The following is a 27,196-nucleotide window of genomic DNA, read 5'->3' on the forward strand; positions in this document are numbered from 1 at the left end:
TGTGCGTGGACATCTCAGGGCCACATTGAAAATATTAAATTAGTGGTTAAACAATCCTGCTGGCTGCACAGGTAAGGTATCCATGTACCAAAAGTAGTGATGAGTAGATCCTTTGGCTCTGATGCAGCCTGCAATCTTCAACGGGACAACTAGTAACTAAAGATATCAAAAATAAATGTAATGACATAAAAGCACTAATATTTGCCTTAAAAATGTAGTGAAGTTGAAGTATAAAGTAGTGTTATAGTAGTAATATAAAAGTAGCAAATAATCAAAGTAAAAGTACCTCAAAGCTGTACTTAGCAAATGTAGCATTCATAAGTATTGTGACTAAACCTTGACCTACTTGACCCGAGTACTTTAGCAACGACAGTAACGACAGCTGTCAGACAAATGTACTGGATTAAAAACTGAAAACGCAACATTTAATCTTTTGATCTTTATTTTGTACATTAAACAAATATTGTTATCATATAAACATATAAATTGGTGTCTCAATTACAAAACAATCTGTCAAAACATGTAAAAATAAAACATATATTTATATATTTACGTTTTAAGACAAAATTATGTGGAACATGACGAATTTGATGAGAAAACAGATGATGTTGCTCTCTCAGCCTCAGCTGGTCTCGGTGGCTTCAGTACTGCATGTTTTTCGCCTTAATGGAGGGTTTATAAGTCAAGCTGCACAGTGTCAATAGTCTTTACTGCTGTTATGAATTAATGTTTTTAATAATTACCGGTGGACAATATTTCACCAATCACCAGAACAAAAACAGAAATCTATAAATGAACAAAAAAGGCAAGTGTGTGGAGAGCAGAACGGAAGCTTGTTTTTGGCTAAAGGCTCCTCGACGTTGTTACGAGGAGGCATCTCGATGTTTTATCACGATTCGTAAAAGCACACAGCAACATAATGAACAAATCTGGTACCATTACATTACAATATAATTCCAATAACAGCCTTATACAACACATTCACAAATTTAAACCTGGTTGTTAGAAAGAACTTCAATTGTCACCAGTTTGTCTTCACTACGACCACAAAGTTAAGCTGCCCTACAAATCTGAAGAATCGAAAAAATACCCAACAACAAATAATGCACATTCACATTCGTAATACGAATTCAAAAGGGGAGTTTATCTTGATCTTTCAAAAAGGCATCTGGGAATCAGCCACAACGATAATAATCCAAACTTTAACGCCTTCCCCCAAACAGTGCCCTTTCTTTAGTGCAGCGATGTCTTGACTTCAATGAGGACAAGAGTCAAATTTGTGGACTGTGGTTAAGTGCTAACAGCAGATTATAAGTTGACAAGTTGTATCTGATGTTTCCCTCCAACTCCAAGCAAGTAGAGTGTGTTCATGTCTGTTCACTTAATATGTGGCTGTGTTTGTAATATGCTTGGACAGTCTTGTTTTAGGGCTTGAACATGAACACTTTCAAGCTGAAATGACTACAAGCTTGCCATTATAGACACTGGGTGATGGGAATATTAGTTGGGGAAACAAACAAAAGAAATAAAGAACCAAAGCGGCACAATGCCACAAAACAACATGACTTCAACGATCATATCAGCTTCACTATAATCAACTGTTTCACAACAGGGAAATTCATTGAACATTGTGTTCATTTCATCTTTAATCCACAACTTCGTTTTAGCACAAATAAATTACAAATATACACAATTTAACGCCCCAAAGAATGAATATACACACAAAAAAAAAGCAATAAGAAAAAACATGAATGGCATCAGATATTTCCATGCCATGTGAGGACTGTAATGCTATGATGCGAGCAGTTAGAGTAGGCAGCCTCGTAGCAGCCGTGTGTAATAACAGTTTGTTGTATTCACAGATCTCAGACCTGGTTGTTCCAGCACCGACCTCAGGGATTAACTCTGTATCCGTCTGCGCTCATTGGCGACTTCAAATCGAACGCACAGAGCTATAAAAGACATCTCTGGTGTTATTGTCTGTATTGAGATCACTGAGGTAATGTTGAGGAGTGCGCTGCCCTCTAAAGGCCACAAGAACAACAACAACTTCTGCCTGTCTGAAAGCTTCTACCGCAGACTACTATACGACAACGAGGACAATCAAAGGAATACAAAAAAAAGCCATGAAAACAATCATGGCACTGCAGCAATATCTGCTATCGTTGAGCTTGTTTTGTTTTCCTGACATTGTACAGGTTTCAAGTGTGCTCACAAATACAGCAGCCAGCTGAGCTACTGGAAATTGATGTCATTGGTGATGGCTGATGGGACTTCAGAAATTGATTGAGTCAGAATCTACTTGATTTTTTGTTGCTCAAAGATCTACTAACACAACACCCTGGTTGGTGGACAGTACAGTGTAAGCAGTTTAAAGGATTAGGGTTACATATTCATACTGAATGATATGACTGATTTACCGCTGATTTACTCATGCTTTCATGTTTTAATACAATTTGGCCAAGCATAAAATGGCAACAGAAAAGTAAAATCTGTTCTATTTTAATGCCACAAATTATTTAGCATTTATTCATCACTATATTACCATATTCTCTCAATCAGTCCAGTTACTGGATATCCTTCCTCTATAATCTTTAAATATAGTTTTTTTCCTTTATTTTTTTCTTCTCTAATAACAAAATAACCTGCCAAACACTGACAGCAAAGCTTGTGTTAGAGAGAGGTAAAGAATTGTTACAAGCTTTCTGAGGTAGCAGGCGGTTTTTAGTTGAGGAGATTTGGTAGGAAAAAAAAGATATATTCACCTCTGCAGCGCTAGCGTTTAACGACAAGAGGGTTTGGACTCCAATCTCATTTAATTGGGGAAATAAACGTTATTTAAAAAACCCCACAACAGTATAGTTTGTATATAATATATCTGAACAAAAAGTTTTTCTTCTGATATAATATTTTGTACTTATTTTGTATGTTTTCATAGAAATATACAGGAGTGTTGTTGGTGGGTGTGTCTTCACTTACCACAAGCTACATTTTATAACAGATTTAGCTCAGATTTAACAGACTGTGGGAAAATAAGGCGTTTGGTGTCGTTTTAAAAGGCCTTGTGTTGCTCATATGAAGAACCCTCCATCTACCATTAGTGAGGCACTAATGGTACTTAAGGATGACTGCACCCCACACGTACAGAAGCCTAAACACTACATCTGTATGTAGCTTTAAGCATACCAGCTGTGTGTGATGTGTTTTGAAGAAAAGCCGTTTGATTACAGCTTGTATACATTTACCTGTCTGTACAGTATGAGAGAAAGAAAGATCCCTCCATCTCCGAGCTTTGAGTATGTTACATTCAAGCAAAATGGTACCAAATCTCAGCCACAGGGTGTTAACATACAGTAATGATCGTGTTTATGAGTATAATCCTTCTTGTGTACCCTCCTCCCCTCCTCTCTACATCTCTTTCTCTTTCTTGGTCTCCCGGGTGCTGCTCTTCAAAAAGTCGCTCCTGAGTAGCCGATAAAACAGGACGATATTCATGGCCGTCATGATGGCCATGCCCACGCTGCCCAGCGTGTAGGCCAGGAGGGGCACCTTGTCCCTGTTGAGCACGAGCCAGCGGGTCATCCAGGCCAGCGTGTTGATGCGGAACACCACGTATGTGCCCAGGTTGATCATGCTGTTGACCCGGTACAGCGTGCCTTTGGCGATGCTGGCCATACGCAGCATCTGCCTGAGGTGGAGGAACACAGAGTTTATCTCCACCAACAGGGCCACCACGGCAAAGCCCACGTAGTGGCAAGACAGCACGGAGAGGCCGAAACAGGTGATCACCTACAGAGGGAGACAGTGAGAGAGAAGGCGAGAAAGTTACAATGGATGTAGTGTGCAGCATGGTTAACACATAATGAAGATTGAGCTTAGTACAGAGATAAGTTAAGTCACCACCAATACCACAATAAAATTAGAGATGCACTGATTTTTCTGTCGAACATCAGTATCAGCTGATATCCTGCTGACTGTTATCGTCCTATCAGTAATAAGATAATATTCCCTGATGGCAGCAGCCAGTGTTTAGCTGTTGTGTCACATCATTTTGTGCTGGCAGATTCATGAGTTACTGGTTTGTGACATCCCTGCCAATCATTATACTTACAACATGATATGAGTATTAGAGATGCAGTTTATCTGGAAAAAGGACAAATTATCGGCCCATATTAGGAAATTTATATCATCGGCTGATTATCAGTATCGAGGGAATTAAAAAGATAAAGAGTTAAATTATTTCTTTATTAAATTAAGATTAGTTTGTTTCCCAAACACAAAAGGGAAACAACAACAACACCAAGAATTTCACAATCATCCCTCAATAAAATGTTGGGACACTATGATGAGCTGTTTCCAAGCTGACAAATATGAACTAATATTTTGCAACAGTTTAAGCATGAAGACATGCCTATCTTCAGATATGTTTTTAAGGACCATGGTACTTCCCAATTTGACAAAAGGACAAATGATAGTAAATATTAGCTGACACAATAGTATGCACCCCTAAAAATTCACTTTAAAATCTAATTTAAATTCAGTTAAAGCAGTTGCCAAACAAAATCCTAAAAGGAAATCATGAATAATCTATTAGATCATATTCATCTCCACTCCCTTACAGTGCTGATGTTTGACCGCTTTTTTTTTTTTATGTCTGGCAGCATGTTACTTAATGACCATGTGGAAGGTCAATGCTCCCATGATACATTTCTGCTGAGTAGTGCTTATGAAAGTCTGTTTGATAACGAACAGAAAACCTCCACAAGATGGCAGCAACACCACTCACAACCTGTCTGACAAACAGCAGCTCCACGAAACCGTCCGCTGACATGACACTGAAGTGTCAGGGGAAAGCATTACATACAGTATCTTATATGTTGTGACAGAAGCGAACGCTGCTGTCCAACACATTCACTGCAGCTGTGTTGCAGGTGTAAAATGTGGATGACAGAAATGTGTTTATACCAAAACAGGCTGTTCAGCCAGCTCTCCACATGAGCTGGCACCCACCCACACCACCACATTCACCAGCTTCATTCACACTCAGAGCACACTCAAAAGTGTAGCTGGAGGACAAACTGTGTTCAGACACACTGTACTTTTGTGACCACAAAAGCTGCCATGTTTATAAATCAAGAGTGCACGGTGGCAGCGAAGGGCAGATAGTGAGAGAGCAGTCCAGTCTTTGGTTAGTTAGTACAGGTCATGGGATACACTGTGGAGTGAGAGATTGGCATTTCCCATCAGTCGGGTCTCAGTTAGAGAAGCATCTTGTGTTCGTGTCGTGTGAGGTCACAGGATGCCTTCTCTAATGCAGCAAACAAACAGTCATGCGGCGTGCTGTCGTGGATTAGGCAACCGGGCATGTGGAAAGTCAGCAGCACACTAACTGGTCATTATGTTATGTATCCATTGTAACGGATGTGTCCTTGACAAAATAAAGGTTCAACGTTCAAAGGGTGTTCTTCACTAGATGTAATCAAAATGGTTTGGGGTGGCATGGATCCAACACATGCTCCATGTCACAGCAGATGAATGTCTGGCCATTCACTTTCAACAGCTCCTGTCATGGACTAAAGCGTTAGTCAAGGGGAAGCTTTGACATTAATGGGAATCTGGCAATTTGTTGTCCACATTTTCATCATGACCTCTGGCCACGTTGACAAAAAAATATTAGTTCACTGTAGATTCCATAGTCGCAAAATGAAAACAGTGATTTGAGTTTCTGACTCACACACACACCCCGACTAATCAGCTCAAATCAAAGCCTTCACCTGTAGTCACATTATAATGACAGTGTTACCAAACAATGTCGGTGGACAACCCCAATGACGACAGTGAAAGCACCGTATTTAGCAACACAAACAGACCGACTCACCAAAGTCAGCGTGTCTAGGCAGCAGTTATGTCAACAGGGCACAGGGCTTTTCAGTACGAAACAAAGTGACACACTTACAGATATGTGAGATGACACCGCAGTGTTTGTCGTGCGTTGACATTGTCCTATGTCATTCCAGTCAATATATTTATTGGATTGGTAAGCAAATGTCATCACGTTTGTTCTTCAACTCAAGTGTCACAGAAAATGGCAAAAATATCAGAATCAGAATTGCTTTTCCAAAAACATTTTGTTTGGGACAAAATATAAAATACCGTCATGTTAAAGAACAGTTATGCTCCGTTGTCAGTTCTCAAATCATCAGAGCTGTGACAGATGTGATATGACACAGCTGAAGTACAACACCAAACAACATAAGACAAGGATGGAGGATATATATTCTTATAATTTGGCCATGCGTTACATTTCACATCAGGCTAAATTTACCAACTCACTGGAAAAAGTAACCATGAATATATGTGTGATACACTATATCGACTACGAGACAGATGCAATTCTTTACACGCAAACACAAAAACACACACCATCTCACACTGAATATCAATCCAACAGAGACGAGAGCAGACAGATATATGGTGGAGAACATGTACTTGCACTCGCTGCCCTCAGTTTACAGCCACATCAACTAGAAAAATGAACACGTGAAGTTGTGGTGTGCGTGTCATAAAACACTCATCCATGTTGGTTTAAAGCAAAGCAAGAGCAAAGATGCCAACAACTCTTACGACCCTTATCCATTACCCTGATCACTCAAAAACAAGACCATACACTCTGATTAACCTGTGTAAGTACCCACACACACACACACACACACACACACACACACACACACACACACACACACACACACACACACACACACACACACACACACACACACACACACACACACACACACACACACACACACACACACACACACACACACACACACACACCAGGGCCAGATTCAACCACATCAACCAGGGGTCTTTAGAGAGGCTAATCTGCAGTCTAATCTGATCTGGGAAGATAAAACACAACAGAACATGGGGCTGGGAAGGTCAAAACATACCCTTATACAACACTATGGCGCCGAAGACAAGTTGAGTAACAAAGGCCGAGTGTTATTTCATCATGTTGTAAACTAGGAATCATATCAAACACCATTACACCGAGACATTACATGGAGATACTTCTTTTTCTTTTATAATCAGGATACCTCAGGTTTCCTTCCTCCTGCATGTGTGTCTAGTTTTATGGTGGTAGTCTTCTCTTTTATGGCGCTCTGACATGCTCTGGCAGCCAATGACAGTCACTTCTTACCTGATCTTTCTATAGACACTGATAAGCACACGGCTCACAGAGCCACAACAATGCTATATAACATGCAATAAAGTTGGAGCCATATGTCAGGAACACCTTCGCTGATACTTCACCTTTTCAAAGCTCCCAACAGTAAAAGTAGGTTGGACAACATGGACAAAAGAGCCACAATGTGTGCAGCCTCTCAGTCCAGAGAGGTGATGACCGTGACCCACTGATCTCACCATATCAGGTCATCATCAGGTGACAATGACCCCATGGGGCTCAACAGCCAACCAGATACCAGCAGCTGGCCAAAACCTATCCTCATTGCTCTCTCTGTGAGCATAGATGGGGCCTCTGTTACTCCTCTGTTACAAGGACAGGGGGCCAACACCCACACACCCTTTACAGTTGTCAGCACCCTGAGCTGAGAGGGAATCACAGTAATCCCCCCCAACAGACCCTGGATCCATCAGATGATCACAATGACGCAGCAATAGCTGGATTTGTCTCAATAAGCTCTGCTGAAGCTTGGCTTTCACATACAGCAACGCACTACAGTCCAACTAGAAACTGTAAAAAAACAGACATCAACACGTGTGAGACATCTTTCACATCACACATGGATGAGCAGGATTTAATACAGATGCAGAGGTGTTACTACTGCAAATACATTCAATCTGATCTTAGTTAATAAAAATAATAAAGTTCAACATCCTACATTCATGAGCATTCATGGTATGGGGACTGAGGTGGGTGGGACTTACGTTAATCTGGGACAGGGGAAGACAAATGAGTGTTACGAGTATTTAACCTTTGGACTGCATTGATGTACATTAACCTACTGTTATGGGCACCCGCATAAAATCCGAGCAAAGGGCTGAAAAACAAGACGGTGAGGGTGTTTGTTCCCTGCATTTTCTCCCTGTGGGCTCAATTAGACATTCTCTCCACCCTGGTGAGGGACTTTCACGTCCCACGTTCAGGGGGGAGACACTGGGTGAAAAACGGAAAGCGTGTACAGTAAACAGTGGTGAAAAAACAACACAAAGGAACAACCACTCTCACCTCAGGTCAACCAAAAAGTAGAGCAAACTTCTCATGATAAATACGTTTGCATCAAGATGGCAGATATTGATAAACGTTTCTGCTATTGGTTTAAGTTACTATGGCAATCATTATTCAGAAGGCAAGCTGACAGGAAACCCAGGTGAAGATGGAGCTGATAAAAATGATTGTAAAGAAAGGTAACACTTGAGATTCAAAATGGCTGCTTACAATGTCATGGTAACAGCCAAACATACATCTTCTGTGCCTTTTGTTATCTATGTGTGAATGATGTAGTAGTACAAGGACAAAAGGTTATAAAAACTGTATTTAATGAATGTGCATGTGCATTGTACGAGTGGCTGAAATGTTATCTATGTTTTCTATACATCAAAATGGCTTCTGCTTTTTCATTTGTTGAAAAACTTGCTTCTACGTGGCATTGCTCTACCGTCTCTTTTCCATCTGAACATAAAATCAAAGATTTAAGGGGAAATTGGTCATGAGATCCGAAGAGCTGATCAGTGAACAGCGTAGTAAAGTTGAAATATGCCTATCCAGGCTGCACATACCCAACAAGCACAAGACAGTTCATAGACGTTTGCATGTTTTTTTTTTGGGGTATTTTTGTATTTCTCACAAACATACAACTTCTGTGCATTGCAGGAGTATAATTCCAGTTTTAAATGACCTCTCAGCAATGTGTTCATGACGGCTAACATGCTTCACTCATGAACCAATATGGACGGAGTACAGGCCAAGAATAGTTCTCTAATAGACAGTGTAGTACAGGGCTGGAGATGGTTTGAATGTTAGTGAGTGTTATCTCCCTCCCTCTGCCAGCAGGACTTACAGGAGTCTGCAGTCAAAGCGGAGGGTCATAAGCCTGATGTGATCGCACCCGTTACCCCTCCCTGCTTTCAGTCTCCTTCCTTCACCTCAGGGCTCAACAGTGGCAGGTTTTAGTTTGTTTGACATTTGACTTCAACATCCACACACACATTTCCAACACATCCGTACACTTCTTACACTGCTGATGCAGTAGACGTTCACATCCCATGCTTATAGTTTTGTAAATTAAACTTGGCTTGTCTCTTCTTCTTGTCAGACATTTTTGTTAGGATACTCAGGGCAAACACAAAGGTAATTAAAGATTTCCGTGTCAAACCAGTTTCCCTGCCTACAGCTAAGAAACCTGCTAGCTGGCTCGCTCAGAGGAGAATTTCAAGTTCTGTACCAGCACAGCACGTTTGTTACGATAGACAACCTGTGAGCTGAATGATAATGAAACCATGTGACCAAAAAAAGACAAAGGGTGGCAAGGGAGGTCATTAACCTCACAGCTTGACAGTCTATACCAGTTTGTGTGTGTGTATTGGAGAGTTTTTCTCGTAATATAAAAACACATACATAAGCAACCTCCATTATAAAAACATGCTGTCTCTCTTGGGTCTCAGAGCAGCGGGGGTCAAAGTTGTCAGGGTGATAGGAGATGTGCTGGGTGGTGGGTTTAATATCAACAGGTGTGAAACAGGAGCGCTTCAGAAGCCAGCAACCCCTCTAACCACAAACACACCTGTTTGAGAAAGCTCTTTCATTAACTGCACACAAGCGAGACACAGATGCTCATACCAGCACACACACCCATACTAGGTGAGGATTAAATGTACTCCAAACATGTTACCACTAAGAAAAAAAACAACAATGTCAGCAGCAGCTTTTCTGAAGTAATTGAAGCATTAGAAAAAGCAAACCACAAACATTTAAGATATGTCTCCATCAGCAATCTGACATGTGGAAAATACCGTCTGTCAGCCCATTCCACCAAAGTATTCAGGTCTTAACCAGTTCTTGAAGTGGAATAAAGAGGTGCGACTACCATAAACCTGCAAATGCAGCCACCCCTCTTTAATCTGGTTTGATTTAATTAAAAAAAGTAAACAAATACATATAAAAAGTATAGTTTAAGCTAATTATACTTCAACTCTACTTAAACATAATTATGTCTTAGCATCACTTAATCGTTGCAACAGTTAACCCATTTTCTCAATAAAAGTGCTGAAAATTGTTATTTTGGTATTTAAACTACTGTTAAAATTAAAAAAGTTAAAACTGTTTACAAGGACGACAGTGTAGTGCGTACATTGTTGCTTCATCAAATGTAGAAAGATATGGCATCTAGGAAAAGTCTGTCCAAGACTGGATACTAAGACAGTGTAATTTAATTGTTTTTTAAAATTTTATTCTATCCATTTAACCCTACCTCAGAGCTTTCTTCATCTAACAGCAATAATGTATCTAAGAAATAATGAATTCTCGCTTTTTTCCATGAGAGTTAGGCCTTCCAAGTGCGATGAGCCACAACACACCATGAATGTTACCTTGGAATTTTCGAAAAGATGAACAAACTGAGTTGAACTTCCAATTCATCCATAAATTGGGGGACATTATGCATGAAATCAGACTTCAAACATGTTGACTGTCACATGCTCCCTCTGCTTGTCTGCACATTGATAATGTTGTGCGACGGCAGACCAATTACAAACAGGGGATACTGAATGATGCTCTTTTGGATATTATACCGAGTTTGTACGAGGGAGCAGGCAAGGTAAAGTCTGGTAAATGACAACTGATTCAGACATTGCATTCCTTAATACAGGTCACAAAGAGATAGGAAATGACGGAGTGACGCTGATGGAGAGCAAACTAACAGCAAGAGAGGTGTTAACCATCTGGTCATAGGCAGAACAACAGTGGGGTGATGAGCAGGTGGGAGGACGAAACAAAAGCTCCAGGTCTCTTGGAGAAAATGGTGTAGCCTGAAACATGACACCATAACGATCACATACACACACAGTTCAAAGTTTAAAAGACACACACACACACACACACACACACACACACACACACACACACACACACACACACACACACACACACACACACACACACACACACACACACACACACACACACACACACACAACTGGGGGATGGTGGTCACAACCATCATCATGCGACATTCGTTAACAGTCAGCTGACAGCAGCACAGCCGGGCACTTCAGCGCCTCGCTGACACAAACATCTGGTCAGTCATTCCCCGGACGTGCTCTAAACCAATTAGTTAGGGCAAATATGATTGGTTGTGCTGTGTGGGTATTCATTTTTAGACGTATGTGTGCTTCGTCAAATACAGGCTGAAAGGATGAGTCCTCACATGAGACATCAGGGCGTGGCTCTATGACTATTAGAAGGTGTGTTTGGGTGAATTCGTGGTCGCTCGAGGTATTCAGGCACTGGGTGTGAAGGGAGGAGCAGTGGTTTGAGTTGCACCAGAGTGTACTGTACGTCTCAGCCATTACCTCAATTCCCCGAGTGCCCAAGGAAAGATAAAAGCCAATGATGGCTTTCCCCATGCATCTTAACTCTCATTAGGATCAGGAAGCACCAGAAAGCTCTTGAGATCTGATGATATTCCTGATTCTTCACTAGCTGCAACACTTTCAGCAGTGTGATCTGATAATGCAATGTTTTACTTGTTTATCTGTGACTGCAGAGAAAAGCTGAAAAAACACACACATTTCTTAATACATTTTTAAAAAGCCGTCTTCATATTGCAGCATAATTTTGCTTTGAAATTTGAGTATTAAATACACATTCTTATAAAAATAGTTTGGCATTTTGGGAGAAACACTCTGTGCGGCAAATAGGAAACCATTGCCAGCAGCCAGTTACTTTGTTGAGCAGAAAAAATTGAAGCAAAGGAAAACAGCCTTCATAATAACCACCCTGTAATATCACAACATGTTGTTTTTACAGTGAAGATTAAACAATGAGATATTATCATTAACTTTAGAGGCGCTCGTTAACAGATGTTCATACCTCAGGAAAAGGTTAGGCTAACTGTTTTCCTCTGTTTCCTGAGTTTGTGCAACCAGTTTTTGGATCCAGCCACATATGTATCACCTCGATACGAGAGTGGAATTAATGTTTTCAGCAATTATATGATACAGTACAAAAATATAGTTGTGTCAGTTCCGGAAAAAGGTCTGGTTGCACCAATTCTCATTCTGGTGTAGGGAAAAAATGCTCTGGTTTGTTTTTATTCCTTTAACCAATCATAATTGTTTTCGGCGGCGCTAAGCCCAGGATGCAATGTCAGAGCCCCTGCATTAAAATGGCCAAATCCCAGCAAAAGGAAAGGTACCAAGTGTTATCTTGTTTATGTTCAAATTGTTAGGGACCATGTTAACATTAGGGTAGATTGCCATTTTCAGTGTGTAGGTTGCCAGCTTGGAGGTCGTTGCCTCATATACCTTTGAAAAAGGTAATACACATATAGCAGAAGGGAGGAGAAGGCATCTGAAATAGTCTGCCAATGGCAGACATATACATCCAGTGAGTCAGACTAGACGTGAGAAACAAACAAAAGAAACCCCTTTGCAATTACTGGAGACATCTCAGGTTTGCTGTGGAAACATCTCAATAAAAGGCACTGAAATGGTTTACTCCATTTACTACAAATGTTCAATGTGAGGTTGTTCCTACGCTGTACTCTCACATGCTTGCACACCCACCCACGCTGCTTTTGGAATCATACGCAAGTACTCTGGTATTCCCACAGCAGCTGGATCTCAGCCAGGTTCGTTCTCCAGCTTTTTCATGCTTTGGTGCGAGACCTTTAGGTGTGTCACTCAGGACAAACAAATGCACACCTCCTACTTTGCCCCACCCTGCATTTCAGCACTGACAAGTAGCTTATGAAGTGTCAACTCCCTACGCTTTTTAAACCTGCTGATGGATGGATGCCTCTACAAACAGCATTCCTGGTTGTTACACAAACTGTGGGCAAAGTCCTCCTCCTTTTTGAGCACGCTCTACTTTTCCAGCCACCAGCCTCTTTGGAAAGCATTGCACGTGTGTGTATGTTGTGTGTGTGTAACACAACTGCTCTTTTCTGCTGTTTAGCTTCCAGCTAAAGACAGTATAATATAAAGCTTCTTCACACTGGCCTGGATCTCTTCAGGATGGATAGCACCTGCACAGCTTGACTCCACTTCACACTGATAACTTGAATTGCCCAATCAAGCCTTGATAGGCACCGTGATGTCCGTTTTGCCACACGTGTTCTCACTTTTTTACCATCCAAAAAAGATCTAAGATCCACCAGCGCAAATAGCTTTCTCTTCTGTCTTTATGGTCATAACGTATTAAGTTATTCCAAGAACTATTTCCCAATACTTTGTAGATTGAATGACATGCATTGCGCAAGCTTTCTCTTAAATTTCAGATGCACATGGTAATGGACAAACTCAGACATGCTACTCTATTATCTCAAATTATACTTTAATGCTGTGTAATTACATCATGTCAGCTAATATCTACCTGACTTATGGAGACAAATCATACACACAAGTTGTGAAAGAAGCTTCTAATAGACCACAGTGACGGCTTTTCAGTGCCACACAGAAGCATTTCTATGGGTGATAAAGAGACAAGAAGCTGCATTGTTTGCTGCCTTCGCATTAGATGAGTTTGAACTGTTTCTGACACAAAAGCAACGGTCAAGGAAATTCCTCAATTTCAGACAGTCATGCCATAAGGGAAAACACAAAAACAAGATATACCATTACTAGGTTGCCGAGGCTCTTATTGGTTCGTAGCCATGTGAGGGGGTGGTACAAGTTGCAGAGAGTAGGTGGATGAGGGGGGGGGATGGGGGAGATGTTTGGCAGTCGTAAAAGGATGGGGGGGTTGCGAACAAGGCAGCGTGTGTGATATATGGAGTGGAGCTGCAGCCCAGAAATGTTTTGAGGGGGTGCACACATTTGCAGAAGCCCTCTCAGGAAGTGTGTCTCTCTCTAAGGAGCCTGAGGTTCATGTGGAGACCAGATGTCTGTCCTCCTGTCTGGATAGACACATAATGGGGGGGGGGGACCTCCTGGATTCCCCGCCAAAAAGATGAGACTGCTGAGACACATCACAATCTTTACCCACCACATTTTCTATTTTGTGATATGCATCTCTCTTTGCCATCTGATTGGTCCTCTTTACCCTCAGGATGTGGCGTGGCATTGTTGTATTGTTCAAGGCCTTCTCGCTCGGTACGCCCCTTCAAAAATTTCAGCAAAAACGACTGCGCTTCCAGCAGCTCATGGTGTGCAAACGTGATGTTGACACTGGAGATTTTAAAACCTCGCACCATGTGGTTTGTTACACCAAATTGTGGTTTAAAAAAGGAGGCGTGGCAGAGCCCACAGATTTCAGATGGCTGGAAATACATCTGTGGGATGGCTAGCAAAAACAAAAACATACCATACATTTTAAATCAACTGCTGCTGTAAACTAGCAAGGGGCTGACAACACGAGGGTATATTACAAATCATTCACCAAACGTGACATTAACCCTCTCGACATGCTTCTTAATATTCTTGTCAATGCAAGATCAACCAATGGAGGAAGTACATCCATAGGAGAATGATCAGCTGAGCTACGGATATGTTGGTATAAACAGCCTCAGCAACAATGGAGACTTCAAACCATATGAGGCTCGCAGAATTACAACCACTCTGTATTTGACTGCTGTCACATTAGGCTGCTTGTCCATGGGCCTTAGACATACAGCAGAGAGCGGAAGGAGAAGCTGAGGGAAAGAAAAGAGAACTCATAGATCGGAGGAAAGAAACAGATCAGGATAATCAGGTTCTGCAGTGTTGAAGATGTAGAAATACACGGCAGACGGGGCATTCCAGTGACATGTGGTGACCAACAACCAAATACATTATTTTCCTGCTTCCGAAAGTGACATTCCCTGTTGGCTCTGTGAGACAGCTTCACGCTCCTCCCACAAATATCTATTTTCATGCCTTGTAAACTGAGACCAGCTCCATTCATATCTGACATGGTACAAGACGAACCCTTCAAGAGGAAAAAAGTGACGTGAAAATATGTTAAATATGATTTCCAGGTTATAAGGAAACAAACAGATGCATGTACTGTTGATTCACTACATCTGACAATCAGCTGGACTCCTTGTATATATACTGTACACTATTCACCAGTAAAAGGAGGTGCATGTAAAAGAAAACCATATTTCTAACAACAATTCAATCTCCTATGTTTAGTATTAACATGCAGACTTCATCACTCACTAACATTGTCTTTAGCTGGCATGGTAGCAGCTTCACACTGTGGTTTCAGCTGCTGCACAATATAAGGGAAAATCATTTTAACCACAAATGGATATATCCTTAGTGAGAACAGCTAGACGGCTTTAGAAAACAATAAGAACGTTATTGGATATGCCGCACCAAACTGACCAAACTAGATTTGAATCTCACTTAAAATCTCTAAATGATCAGAGTATGTTTACACAAGTTCGTCATCCAGGTGGAGCAAGCTTGAACAAATCTGTGGGGAGGAAAAACAGAAAATTCTCACATCTTCTGTGACCTTATGTAAGATGCTGTTTAGGGCCATCTGAGTAGTCTACAAGTTATCTCTTCTTTGTGCATTTGTGATTGCCAAATGTTACGTTCACTATTTTTCATGAAATATAAAAATGATTAAAAAAACAACTAATATTACTCCAGCAAAGGTGGTTAAAGTTGTGCTACACCCATTATGTCATCAAACCTGAGGAAATATGACTGATGATGAACATGAGGGCTGATTATCGCAAATTTGGAAATACCATAAGGCAATTGGGAAATGAATTACTTCCCCAGGGAGTTACAAAATCATTTTCTTAATTTGTGTGTGTAGGAGCAACTTGTGAAGTATTCCCCCACACTGATTGGAGTATAAATGATGATGAAATGTTACGACTAATCCATATAAGTAGCATATAGATAGAATATTTAAGAGCCTACATGTGTAGATGTGAAGCAGACAAGCAAGAGCAGATGTGATTGGAAACAGCACGGATCCTCAAATGGCGAATTAACCTGCGCTGCCCTGATTTGCTTAAGAGGAGTGTCGACTTTGGCCTTCTCTACGAAGATAATTGAATTCTGCCTGATGAGAAAGGGATGATCGACATTTATGGAAGGAAACGGTAAATATGCTGCAAAACTGCAAACCCATGTGAGGGGACAAAAAGAGAGCAGATGAGCAAAACTAATTCACCGGGGTTTTCCAATGTGTGTTATTGATGAACATCTCAAAAGAGAACATCGGATACTGTTATTCACATGCTTTCCTTCTTCATGGAAAAAAAAAATCCTTCTGCCTCTGCTTGGCATCCTTCTCTTCTGGCTCATATTTTTTAACTACAAGCTCAGTATTTCCAAGACCAATGGGCAATCGAACAGCTCAAACACTATGCTAAACAGGCTCCATACTGATGATTACCTTTGAAAAAGCCCATACACGTTATGTTTCTTAGACAATTTATATAGGAGGTACATGTATATTTTATCTCCTCAGAGGAAGGCACCCTATTTATGGCAAAACTATCAGGCCTTCCTGTTTTCCAAAGGAAACACGAGGTTAAGGCAGGATCTCATCAACTGTGAGTGACTGAGGTTGGGCCATTCTCAGACAGAAATAAGAAGCTGTAATCTCCACTTCAGTCAATAAGAAGGGGGGAAAAAAACTTTCCGTGGAATGTCTGACTTTATTATTCCTCCCGGACCACGACAACCAGCATCAACAAAACCCCGTTACACCTCCTGATGTTTTACTATGTTTTCAACAAAAGGAATCCCTTGCAGAAGATCAAAGAAATGAAGACACCAAGAACAAATAATTTCATTTGCATCTGAGCTAACACTAAAGGAGTAGGTATGGGTCAAAACAGAGGATAAGAGCTGAGGAGAAAAGTGAGATGTGACAATAAAAAACACAGATAGGTTTGACAGTACAAAATGTGTTAGGGAAGTGACATACAAAGTAGATATAAACTCTGATTTCAACTTTCTGAATCCTGAAGCTTGGAGCCGTCATGCTGATGTCATCCCAAGGCTCAATCATGTAAATAACAACCTTAGATATGAAGTGTTTTTATATAATTCCATAAACAAATCTTGTTCCACCCTTTTACAATAAAACAGCATTCAGTCAAATGGTCCACAAAGTCATTTGCCTGGGTTGTTTCATGGTCTACGTCTCCTAGCATATGTTTTTATCATTAATTGTTGTCAGTGTAAATTTCCACTCACACCTCCCACTATATGTTCCGACCAGATTTTTCCAGTCCTCTCAACCACCTTGTTTGCTCAGTCAGACGTTAATGCTTTACATAGAGCATGGTATCTATAATGCGAGTGCAGAGAATGTCAATTAAACTCACGTGGGCTTTTTCGATATCTTTCTTTCTTCATATACACAGTAATGTTAGCACTTACTGACATGTAGATGCACTGTACTAAATAATCAATGTCACGTTTTAATATCAATCTGCATCAAAGGGGTTTGTCTCTTCAACCACATCCCTTCCTCAACATATTTAGTTTGTGTACAGGAAGAGCTAGATTGTACATTAACATTGTAAAACACAGGGATGATGGGCAGGAGTGAAAGATGAATCAGTGGGCTGCCAATATGAGGAGGGGATTAACTAGAGATCAACCTCCTGCTCCTGACTGTATGACCAGCTGGACCTGCTCAGTTCAATGCTGCACCCACTGGGAAAACACCTTGGACTTCAGATGACCAGTGCTGACATTTGCGAATCAAGACCTGACTTCTTCCTCTTGCTTTTCAGCACTTCATGAAACTCTAACACAACTATTTAATTTATAATCATTTCATTAAAACAACAAGAAAAAAGCACAGCAAAAATTACAGAAGAGAATGAATGAATGACGGTCTTGATTATGGTACAAAATGAAAAACAAAGTAATTACAGACAAAGAGTAAGCTCGCTGAGAGACACAGAAAGTCATGTGAATGAAGTAGTCTGTCCCTCCCACACTCTAGTGACAATCTGAGGCCAGCTGGTCCAGCTAAAGCATCCATTCACTAGGCTTCCAGGGAGAGGAAGGAAAAGAAAAACAAGACTTTCAGAAATCTGAATCTGAAGGCCTTTGACACCAACAACTGGGTTCTGCTGGAGCTGGTTCCCACAACTAATCCTAAATGACTCTTGGGCAATTTTCAAGCCAAAATCAGCGTGTATATGCAGGTTCTTCGAACGTGGGGAAACCTGCTAACAATAGATGATTCACTCCTTTCCCACTGCCAGTAGATGAGTTTGCCTTTGTCTTTTTTTCGCCTCGTATTTCATGTTCAACATCACATGTGTAGAAAGACCAGTTAACATGTTACTGTGTTTTGTTTTGTCTTTTTCATCTTTAACTTCAATTTCCGTCAAACTCAACATTGCACTGAACAATGTTGGAGCTCTGCTTGAACAGAGACCGGTGGAAAACTACTGACGCACCAATGACTGGAGCTTCATCACGCGTCATAGCTTTCTTCCGGAGAAAGGGGAGAAAATAAGGGTGTCCTGATTCGATCACTGCTGATCAAAAATGAAGCCTTATAAATACCTGTGACTACTGCATTTGATCCAGAAATGAACGCAGATTGTACCCTTTCCCAATCATACAGACCTCGGGTATAGCACTCTGCAACCACTGAGCTTCATGGAAATAGTGATCAACCAAAAAAAAAAAAGGAAATCTTGGAAGTTTTCACTATTCTCTAACTTTGTATTATTTTCTTACACTAAAATGTCTGTTACGCCATATGTTTGTTATGCCCGTGTCTTTTCACAGAGCCATTAGACTACCAGAACCAGTAGAAATGTGGGCGAATTCATACAAACGTTTGCTAGTTTCCTGGCACAGTCTTGGCCTCCATGTTGCTGTGAAGGGCTTAGTTTGTTTAGTTGAGACACATACAGGGGGTTTGAATTGACGCCTCAGAGCCGTTTTGTTGCTAAATGTACAGAAAAAATATGTATCACAGTACACTTGAGATGCCAAGATGTTACTCTTAAAAAGAGAGTGAAGCTATATGACTGTGACTGTTTGTTTCTATTTATAAACACTGTATATCTGTCCATTTATATCCTCAATGTGGCAAGTTTAAGCATGTTTTTCTTTGATAAACTCTCTAAATAGATCATGTAATATACTTTGTCAAATCATGTTACGCTACGCTGTCACGTCCTCACTGACCTGACTTCTAAATTATGCAGAGAAATGTTTTCACATACTTTTAGCACCATAACAAACACATAAATGATGGCTGCTGTATAGTACAGATCCACCCCGATCCTGCCACTTCCAATAAATAATTAAATTAACAGCTCCTGTTAGGTGAGTGATACACTTGAATGACACGACGAGAGCTTGGCAACAGAAAGCACTACACAACATCAGCACGGTCTTGGATGTAGGTCAGAAAGAGAAAACATAAAATCAGGATGTAGTTCTCTATTGCCACTTCTGGGCATTTCCCTATTTATTTTCCATAGGGTTTAAAAGCAGGAATGAGGGAAGGGTTAACTGATCTGACCTGCTCTTCCCTCAGGAAACATCTCCCATCAGGCCAGCGTGCTGAGGGTCAGTATGTCAGGAAGATGACTCGCTCTGATGGGGAATCAGCTAGAAACAGTTGTTTTTTTAAAGTGGATAGGCAGAGACGATGGAAGGTGGGTGGAGTTCAACTTTCTCAAGGCATGACGGAAGGTTGAATGCTTGGCGGGGGGTGGGGGGACTGGTCACACTGGATTGATTGTCTCTTTGTTCCACCCTCACTTGTGCTTTGTGGCTAGACAAGAAAGACGATTATTTTGTCTTGCCCATGTCTGTGCTTGTGACAGGTGCGTTGGGGTTGTTGTTCATTATTTGTTTGTGCGGTTACTACTGTATATCGGGTGTGGTAGATACATGTAGATGCAAAGGTTAAATATTCTATTATCTGTTACGGTTAAGATGAAACATCTCAGGCGACAATATCAGGTTTATTTCCAACTGTAACAGTAATGATTGAAAGACCTACCACCAAGTGATGAAAGAGAAGCTCCCAGGACTGACTCAGCTTCTGGTTGAACACCATGTCACAGAAATCATAGATGAAGTAACCTGTGGGGATAAGACAGCATTCAGCCAACGTTAATGTCATCTGTAGGGTCGTTAATTCATTAATTAGCCCAAACTTAACAGATCGTTTTAGACAATAGAAGCCTTGAGCGTATCAAGTGTGTCGGGGGGGGACCCTGCTTCCATGACGACAGCAACCAAGATGTGTCTTGGAGAGGGGCTATTCATATCCACTAACTCCACCCCTTCCCCTCCACCAGCTGTATCCATGGTGACCGCTATTCAGAATGCTGGAAAAATAATGAAGTGTTGAGGATGGGGACGGACGAAGGGGTGCGAGGGAGCCCAGGGCTTTAGTGAGGCGGGAATTAACCTCATTATGTTGTAAATTTGACACCGGGACCCTCATGTTGATGTGGTGAAATGTGTGGGTTGGTATCACCATAAACTAATGTACTAGCTACCAGCTGCAAGGATTGCTATCAAGCATTTGATTGGTTTATTGGTATCATCTGGTCTCCATGGCAGTTCATGTTGTTCAATAAGAGCACTGACAATGGATGGTAGAAACATTGTGGCTTTTGTGGTCTTTTCAACAACAGCTTTTGTTTTCACCAGAGGTCAAGTTTGGGTCAAGTTTTGCCATAAACAGCCAATTTGAACGTGTGACTCGTTAAATAAGAATGCCAATTAACTGACTTCTCTCATCTTGTCTTTGTGTTTTTATAATGGCTGCGTCCGTACAGACACATCTGTATTCAAAACACAGAAGTGGAACAAAGAAGGAATGGATGTTCTGCTATATGTGATGCCTGGCTCTGTACAGCTAATGTACACACGGAGAACAAAGGAGTCAGATAATGCTTGACTTTCCATTCAGGATCCTCAGGAGTAAGATCCATTGGTATGTTTACATTAGAGGGGAATTCCTTTCTTAAACAAGTTAGTCAAACAAGCGGGTTTCAGGCGGCCAACATCACGTCTCTGTTGGAATGACCCAGTTAAGCATGAAAAATCTGATTAAGACACCTGGCTCAGTCTGATACTGGCCAAGTCACAGCGACGTTTAAACATCTTACTAGTGAGGCTTTTTGTTGTTGTTGTTGTCTGTGTAAACTTGACTTGCTTTGCAAAATGGGTACTTCTTTAAGCTTTATCAATCAAATGTGCCCATTGAGAGATACAGATTCATACTCACTTTTCACACGGTTGCACTGGTGCACCTAATAATACATTTTTTATTTAATTTCTTTGTGTAAACACATTGTGTAAATGGTTGTAAACAGCAATTAGGTGAAAATATGTATTTTCTTCATTTAAATTGTAAGCCACAAGAAATTGTGATAACCTGAATCGTTTGATAAGTTTGAAACTGCTACATTTCAGGCGCATCACTGCAACCAATGAAGATGTTAAGTCACCTAATGACAGACTTCTAGGCACATGTGTGACCAAAATTGTTGCAACCTGGAGCCCTTTAATGTATTTTGTGCATGAAGTGCCGCAGGTAGAAGGAACTAACTTCAGAGTATTAAAGGCACATGAAAGCAGTATTACACATAAATCTTTACCCTCAGTTGGGTTTCTCTGAAAGACATTTTTCTAGATACTGGACAAGGTCTTCATTCAACAACTGGAGAATCGTTTATGGCACGTTACTGCGAGGGCTGAACGCACAAATCTGGTGCACAAAACTCCTCACTACACTTCCTGAGGCCTCAGAATCACACCACATTTCTGGCGGGAGGGCTCGAGGGAAGCGCTCGCATAAATCAACTGCCTTTTTTGCGCACTTGCTGTCTTGGTGATGTCACATGACTGTACAGGGTTACGCCTCGTGCCAGGGACTGACAATAATGCCCCCCATTGATCTTCACACACTGACAGTACTCCAGAGCTGACTTCCTGAAAGAATGTAAGACATCCTGGGAATCCTCGGGGAGCCCTTGCAACCCGGCACAGATCCAATAAAAGTGTGGATTTAAGAGGGCTCACGTGCCACTAGTTGCTCTGTAATACTTTAGAGATTAATGAGAAACAGTAAAAACAAGGCGAGTTGCTATTTTAAGAATGTGGGGTAGGATGTGCACTTGGGTTTGGGAAATTTTAATGAAATTGAGCAAAATCTAATTTGCGCAAGCCTATAATTTGGTTAACAGTAGAGTAGATGGTAAAATTCACAGCAGCCTACATTGATATCAGGACATATCTACAGGACAAGTTGACAGGTCAAGCCATTAAAGTTTAACAGTATCAGAGTCAAATGAGTGGGAGAGTACACACATCGTAAAACACAACCAGTGGCTGTAATGTCCATCTCCAATACATTCATAGAGAACACAATGAGAATGTTTCAATAAGAAAACAATCGACCCTGGAAAATACGATAATATGATAAAGCGTGAACTGAATCGTAGAAACAATGAACAAATGCTGGAGCATTTAAAACATATAAACAGTGCTGAGCATTCAGGCACTGATGTGAAAAAAGGCTCAGTTTACAGTGTCGGAGATACAGTTCACTGCACGATTTATTCACATATCATTTTCAAAAAGTTTGTCATCCACCTCATTAAACTTCAGAACATTTTTTTTAAGTCGAGGCTGGTTGAAATAAATCTTTTACAAGGTCTACACAAACGCTTTGACCTGAAACTGCGCTGACACCATGCAGGATAATGAGACTAGCTGGGATGGATCATGCCACTTCCCCTTACAGTGGGAGCACCTAAGGGTGCGCTCCCTCTCTCGCAGTCCTCCCCTCCGCACCAGCACCAACACCAACACCAACACCAACACCTGCCCATTCCCAAAAGGACTCAGTTTTTAATTCACCACTGTAGAAGTGCTTACAGGCTACTCACCGATAGAAAACGACACCAAAGCATGAGAAAACACAGAGTGAGTTTCTATCAGATCTTCGGCCATCTGTGGGTGAAGGAAGAAGCTGACAAGATAAAAAAAAAAAAAAGAAGTTCAGAAACAAAAGTGTTTTACAGTTTGTGGAAGTCAATCAATCAATCCAGTACACTTTACACATATACAGTTAGCCTGTATGATGAAAGAAGAAGCTATTTAAATGTATTCCCAATAACACAATGTATACTGGTAGAGGATCTTCCCAAGCAGCAGGGCAAAAATAATGACTGGTCAACAATGAATTAGATAAAGACAAACTACAAAAATTCAGTCAAATAGCATGAAATTGAAATAAACATGTATTTTTAAGCCCATTTAAATAAAAACGCGCCAAAAGTCAGAATCCATGAACGAAACCACCCCGGCTCTCTGAACAGATCTCAACCAATAATTTCAAATCACATGCAGATTTAAGAACAACTAAATAAAACTGAACATGTTGCTGAACTTACCACAGCACTGCCCATATCGCAGTGATGAAGCTGTGCACGAAGGATGTGGCGATATTCCTCCATTTCCACGCATTCCTGCAGGCAGATTCAGGCATGGGGAGTTTTCCCACCCCAGCGTTGACAAGTCTGAAAAACCCGACGGAGCTCCCAGTCGTCAAAATCACTGAACTCAACTCCATCGCTGAAATATCTGTTTAGCAGATGAAGACTTCACAGAGCACAAGTGTCCACGATGTGATTATGATAATGGTTGAAGAAGCAGATGCTGATTATAAAAGCAGAGGAGCAGACGGATGTGTGCCACTTGTTCCCGACGACCGACACGACCACGTTAAAATCCCGGTGTGCTCCCAATCATCTGCGGCTTCTCGCCACTCAGAGAGGCTCGTGTAGATGGTTATTGTCCAGAGAGAGGAGGCGTGCACGGGTCTATCAATTAATCTCCACTAACAACGATGATATGTTTGAGATTTCTGTCATATAAACTAAAAAAAAAAAAATGTCCAGAGACAGCTCTGTGGCCACACGTGCAGCCGGGAGCAGTGGATGTGTGAGATGAGGTGTGAAGCCTCGTTCACAGTTGTGAAACAGTCCTGTTGTAAAAACCTTGCTTGTGTAACTTTTTGACATCAACAGAAACCAAAAACAGCTTCTCCCCGCCCTACTATGAAGGGGCGCGGCCAAGAGCACGTTTCATGTGTTGTGCTGCCTTCAAGTGCTGTCGGAAGTACTTCACTCAGACTCGTTAGTATCATTTTACTACCATACATTATGCTTTAAAATGTGTAAAAATCAACAGAAATTAAAAAAAAGAAATATACACGACATGTTGATTGTAATCGACCAAAGTTTGACTTTGAAAAGCTAGCCAGTTAAACTTGACGGGGAGAAAGCAAATGTTTTTCAAAGGTTACTTTTATTTCCAGATGTGAGCTGCTCTATGTTGCATTGAGGGACAGCAACTTCCAACCACACTGACATTTTATAAGTTCATGTAATAGAGTGACTTTTGTGTGCAGACGCTAAGGCTGAGAGATTTTCTACATTTGAATCAACATTTTTGCCACATTTTCCTTAAAAACTACTCAGGGCAAAGTGTAATTTGTGATTCTGGGTGATGTAAATGAAACTGACATGACCGTATAGACACTTTTCACAGCAGACATTTTGACTTGTCAAAGCAGGAAAAGCAGGTGGAATTTCTAACATTAATGACGGCTGCATTCCATTTAGGTGAGCTCATTCCCCGGCTCTGGTTTTGGGCATGCTCACTCACTGACTTGGCTTACTGGGTCGCTTAGAAGAATAAAGCCATTGTTAACTTTATTGGTCACACCTGTGCTTTTCCTGCTTTGACAAGTCAAAATGTCCGCTGTGAAAATGATCTATATCTACTGTGTATTTGCACAACATTTAACTTTTGAGGGTTTTGTCGAAAAACTAAATTGTATTACTCAAAGCAAGGTAATAAAAAGCATTGTTATGGTGTTGATAATGAACTTCAGGTATTGTACTGGAACTTTTACCCCCCAAAATGTCAAAAGATGCTGCTGAGATAATTAATTATGGTGAAAAAAAGATGGACTGGAGATTGACTGTTTTTTGGTGCCAGTAGCCATTGCCTGCAGATGAAGAAGAACTGACTATTTACTACTACTACTACTACTACTACTACTACTATTTGATTTATTGAAAAAAACATCCAACCTACATGGTCTTTTGAATACTCATATTATTTTTTCAAAGTGAGTCCTCTCTGACCAAGAAACATACAAATTACGAAGAGCACTCGAAGGCAACACTGCTTCTATCGCATCTCATTGGTTCACAAACCACCGTGGATTTATGGGAATAGTAGTTTATATGCCATGTAAATAACGACTATGTAACACATGGCATGGCACTTTGACCTGACGCAGCATTCATTGTGCACTAGTGTTTGATATTGTAACTGGACTTTGAAACGAGATGAATATTTTACTTTTCTCTCGTCGTTTCATTTAAGTGGAAATGAAAGAAAACGGCGCTGCTCTCATTCAAGCTCATTCATGACCGTGAACATGAATGACTGCTGTAATATTTGTGACACAGCGACATCATCTGGTTAAAGGCCACGTCGCATTGTGACATTGAGTTTAAAACAGCCCCCTGCCCCCCTTCAGTGTGGGCCGGTCATTGGTATTGTATGTAAAACTGAGCGAGTGTTGTGGTATTTCTTTTCCTCATGCTGCCCCAGGCATATTAATATCAATATGTGCAATATTCCCTTTAATTATTTCTCAATATGCAAACTATATGTATATGCTACCTTTTCTATTTGTTTTATTGTAGTTTACTTATTTTCCTTAATGTATCTTATTCTTATTTTTATTTTCTTTGGCACAGATGTCAGCATTTGCTCCTTTAACACTTTTTATTATAAGTGTGTTTTTGTTTTTCATTCTTGTGTTCTTAATGTTTGTAATTCTGACTTTTCTCTGGCAAAAGATTTCCTTCAGAATTAATCAAGCTAATTATATCTTATCTTAAAACACCCGTAGAAACATTTTCGGGCCATTATTATTACTGAGCATTCAAACAAATGGATGACCACACAAAAACACTGGAACAATTTTTTAGAGTTCATGTCATGTCTAATGAATAAGGGTCAGAGGCACATTGCTTGCATCTCTGTACAGTCAATCTCTGACTTTCTTTTATTTGATCCATGGAAAGTTTTTTTCCTTCTTCCTCTTTTCAAACATTTCATTTTTAGATATTGGAAAACCTCTTCTGTTTGCCTGGCTGTTAAATCAGCCTTTGTCTAAACCAGTTAAAGAATATGTTGCTGTCATGCCAAAAACCAGCTAACTTGAAAACTTGATGTGATGATTAACAAACTAAATTAACAATCTCTTCACTTTCATGACTGAAAAAATGAATAAACAAACTGACCTTAAAGGACAACACAATTTCATATTTAATTTATTAATATTGTAAAAATCTGAGTTTGAATTTCTTCTCCAAAATTAAGTAGTGCCCCTTTAAAGTCAGTTTGTTTATTCGTTTTATCCAATCATGAATCGAAAAGAGTTTATCAAATTTGTTTCGGCAAAAAAAATAAATACATGAAAAAAAATAAAAATAAATCAGTCTATGAAGATCTTTCGCTTGTGATTAAAATCTAACTCAACATACGGCTTGCTAAAACGTCATGTTACTGTTTTTAAGTGAGTTGACTTGAGCATTCATTGAAGAGCTTGCAGGTTAAACAAAGATAATTAATTGGCGTTACAGCTGCTTAAAAGCAATCATGTTAGCCTAACAGCTAGCTGGCTAACTAGCTTATTTAATTAGCTAGTTAATGGAACGCCATGGAAACAAAGGCACTCTAGCTAGCCCTCACATTTGACTCTTTCACGACTAAATTCCTGAATTTTCTCTTTTCCAAATCCAAACCAGCATCACAATTATGTTGGTTATAACTATCATCAATTCTGACTGCAGTTACTCATCCTCAGCTGTCTTTACTGGCCTAACCTCCATCCCGCCTCTCCAGCACCGCCTCTGCTCACCGCCATACATCCACTTCCGGTTACAGTTGACCGTGTGGGAGGAGC

General features: G+C 40.6%; 1 protein-coding gene across 2 annotated transcripts; it reads right to left on the bottom strand.

Annotated features, from left to right (window-relative positions):
- Nucleotides 1-424: 424 nt before the first annotated feature.
- tlcd2 (TLC domain containing 2) lies at nt 425-27,143 on the bottom strand. 2 transcript variants are annotated; one of them, XM_084351761.1, is made up of 5 exons: nt 27,117-27,143; nt 23,598-23,805; nt 23,091-23,173; nt 20,186-20,268; nt 425-3,789 (listed from the first exon to the last, which is right to left on the bottom strand). In XM_084351761.1, exons 2-5 carry the CDS (start codon nt 23,774-23,776, stop codon nt 3,409-3,411), a joined length of 726 nt encoding a protein of 241 aa, XP_084207887.1. In that variant the 5' UTR covers nt 23,777-23,805; nt 27,117-27,143; the 3' UTR covers nt 425-3,408. The 2 variants fall into 2 exon arrangements, with proteins under 2 accessions (XP_084207887.1, XP_084207886.1); XM_084351760.1 differs by having other exon boundaries at nt 27,108-27,132.
- Between the last annotated feature and the right edge of the window lie 53 nt (nt 27,144-27,196).

Source organism: Pagrus pagrus (genome assembly GCF_965226575.1).
Source record: "Pagrus pagrus genome assembly, chromosome: 4".
NCBI classification, from domain to species: Eukaryota; Metazoa; Chordata; class Actinopteri; order Spariformes; family Sparidae; genus Pagrus; species Pagrus pagrus.

Excerpts from the sequence above, each read along its gene's own strand:
- tlcd2 (XM_084351761.1), bottom strand. The coding sequence starts at position 23,776 with ATGGAGTTGAGTTCAGTGATTTTGACGACTGGGAGCTCCGTCGGGTTT. Across the intron at positions 23,174-23,597 it reads GCGATATGGGCAGTGCTGTG|CTTCTTCCTTCACCCACAGA; the intron begins GTAAGTTCAGCA and ends TTATCTTGTCAG. Across the intron at positions 3,790-20,185 it reads TTCTCTTTCATCACTTGGTG|GTGATCACCTGTTTCGGCCT; the intron begins GTAGGTCTTTCA and ends CTCCCTCTGTAG.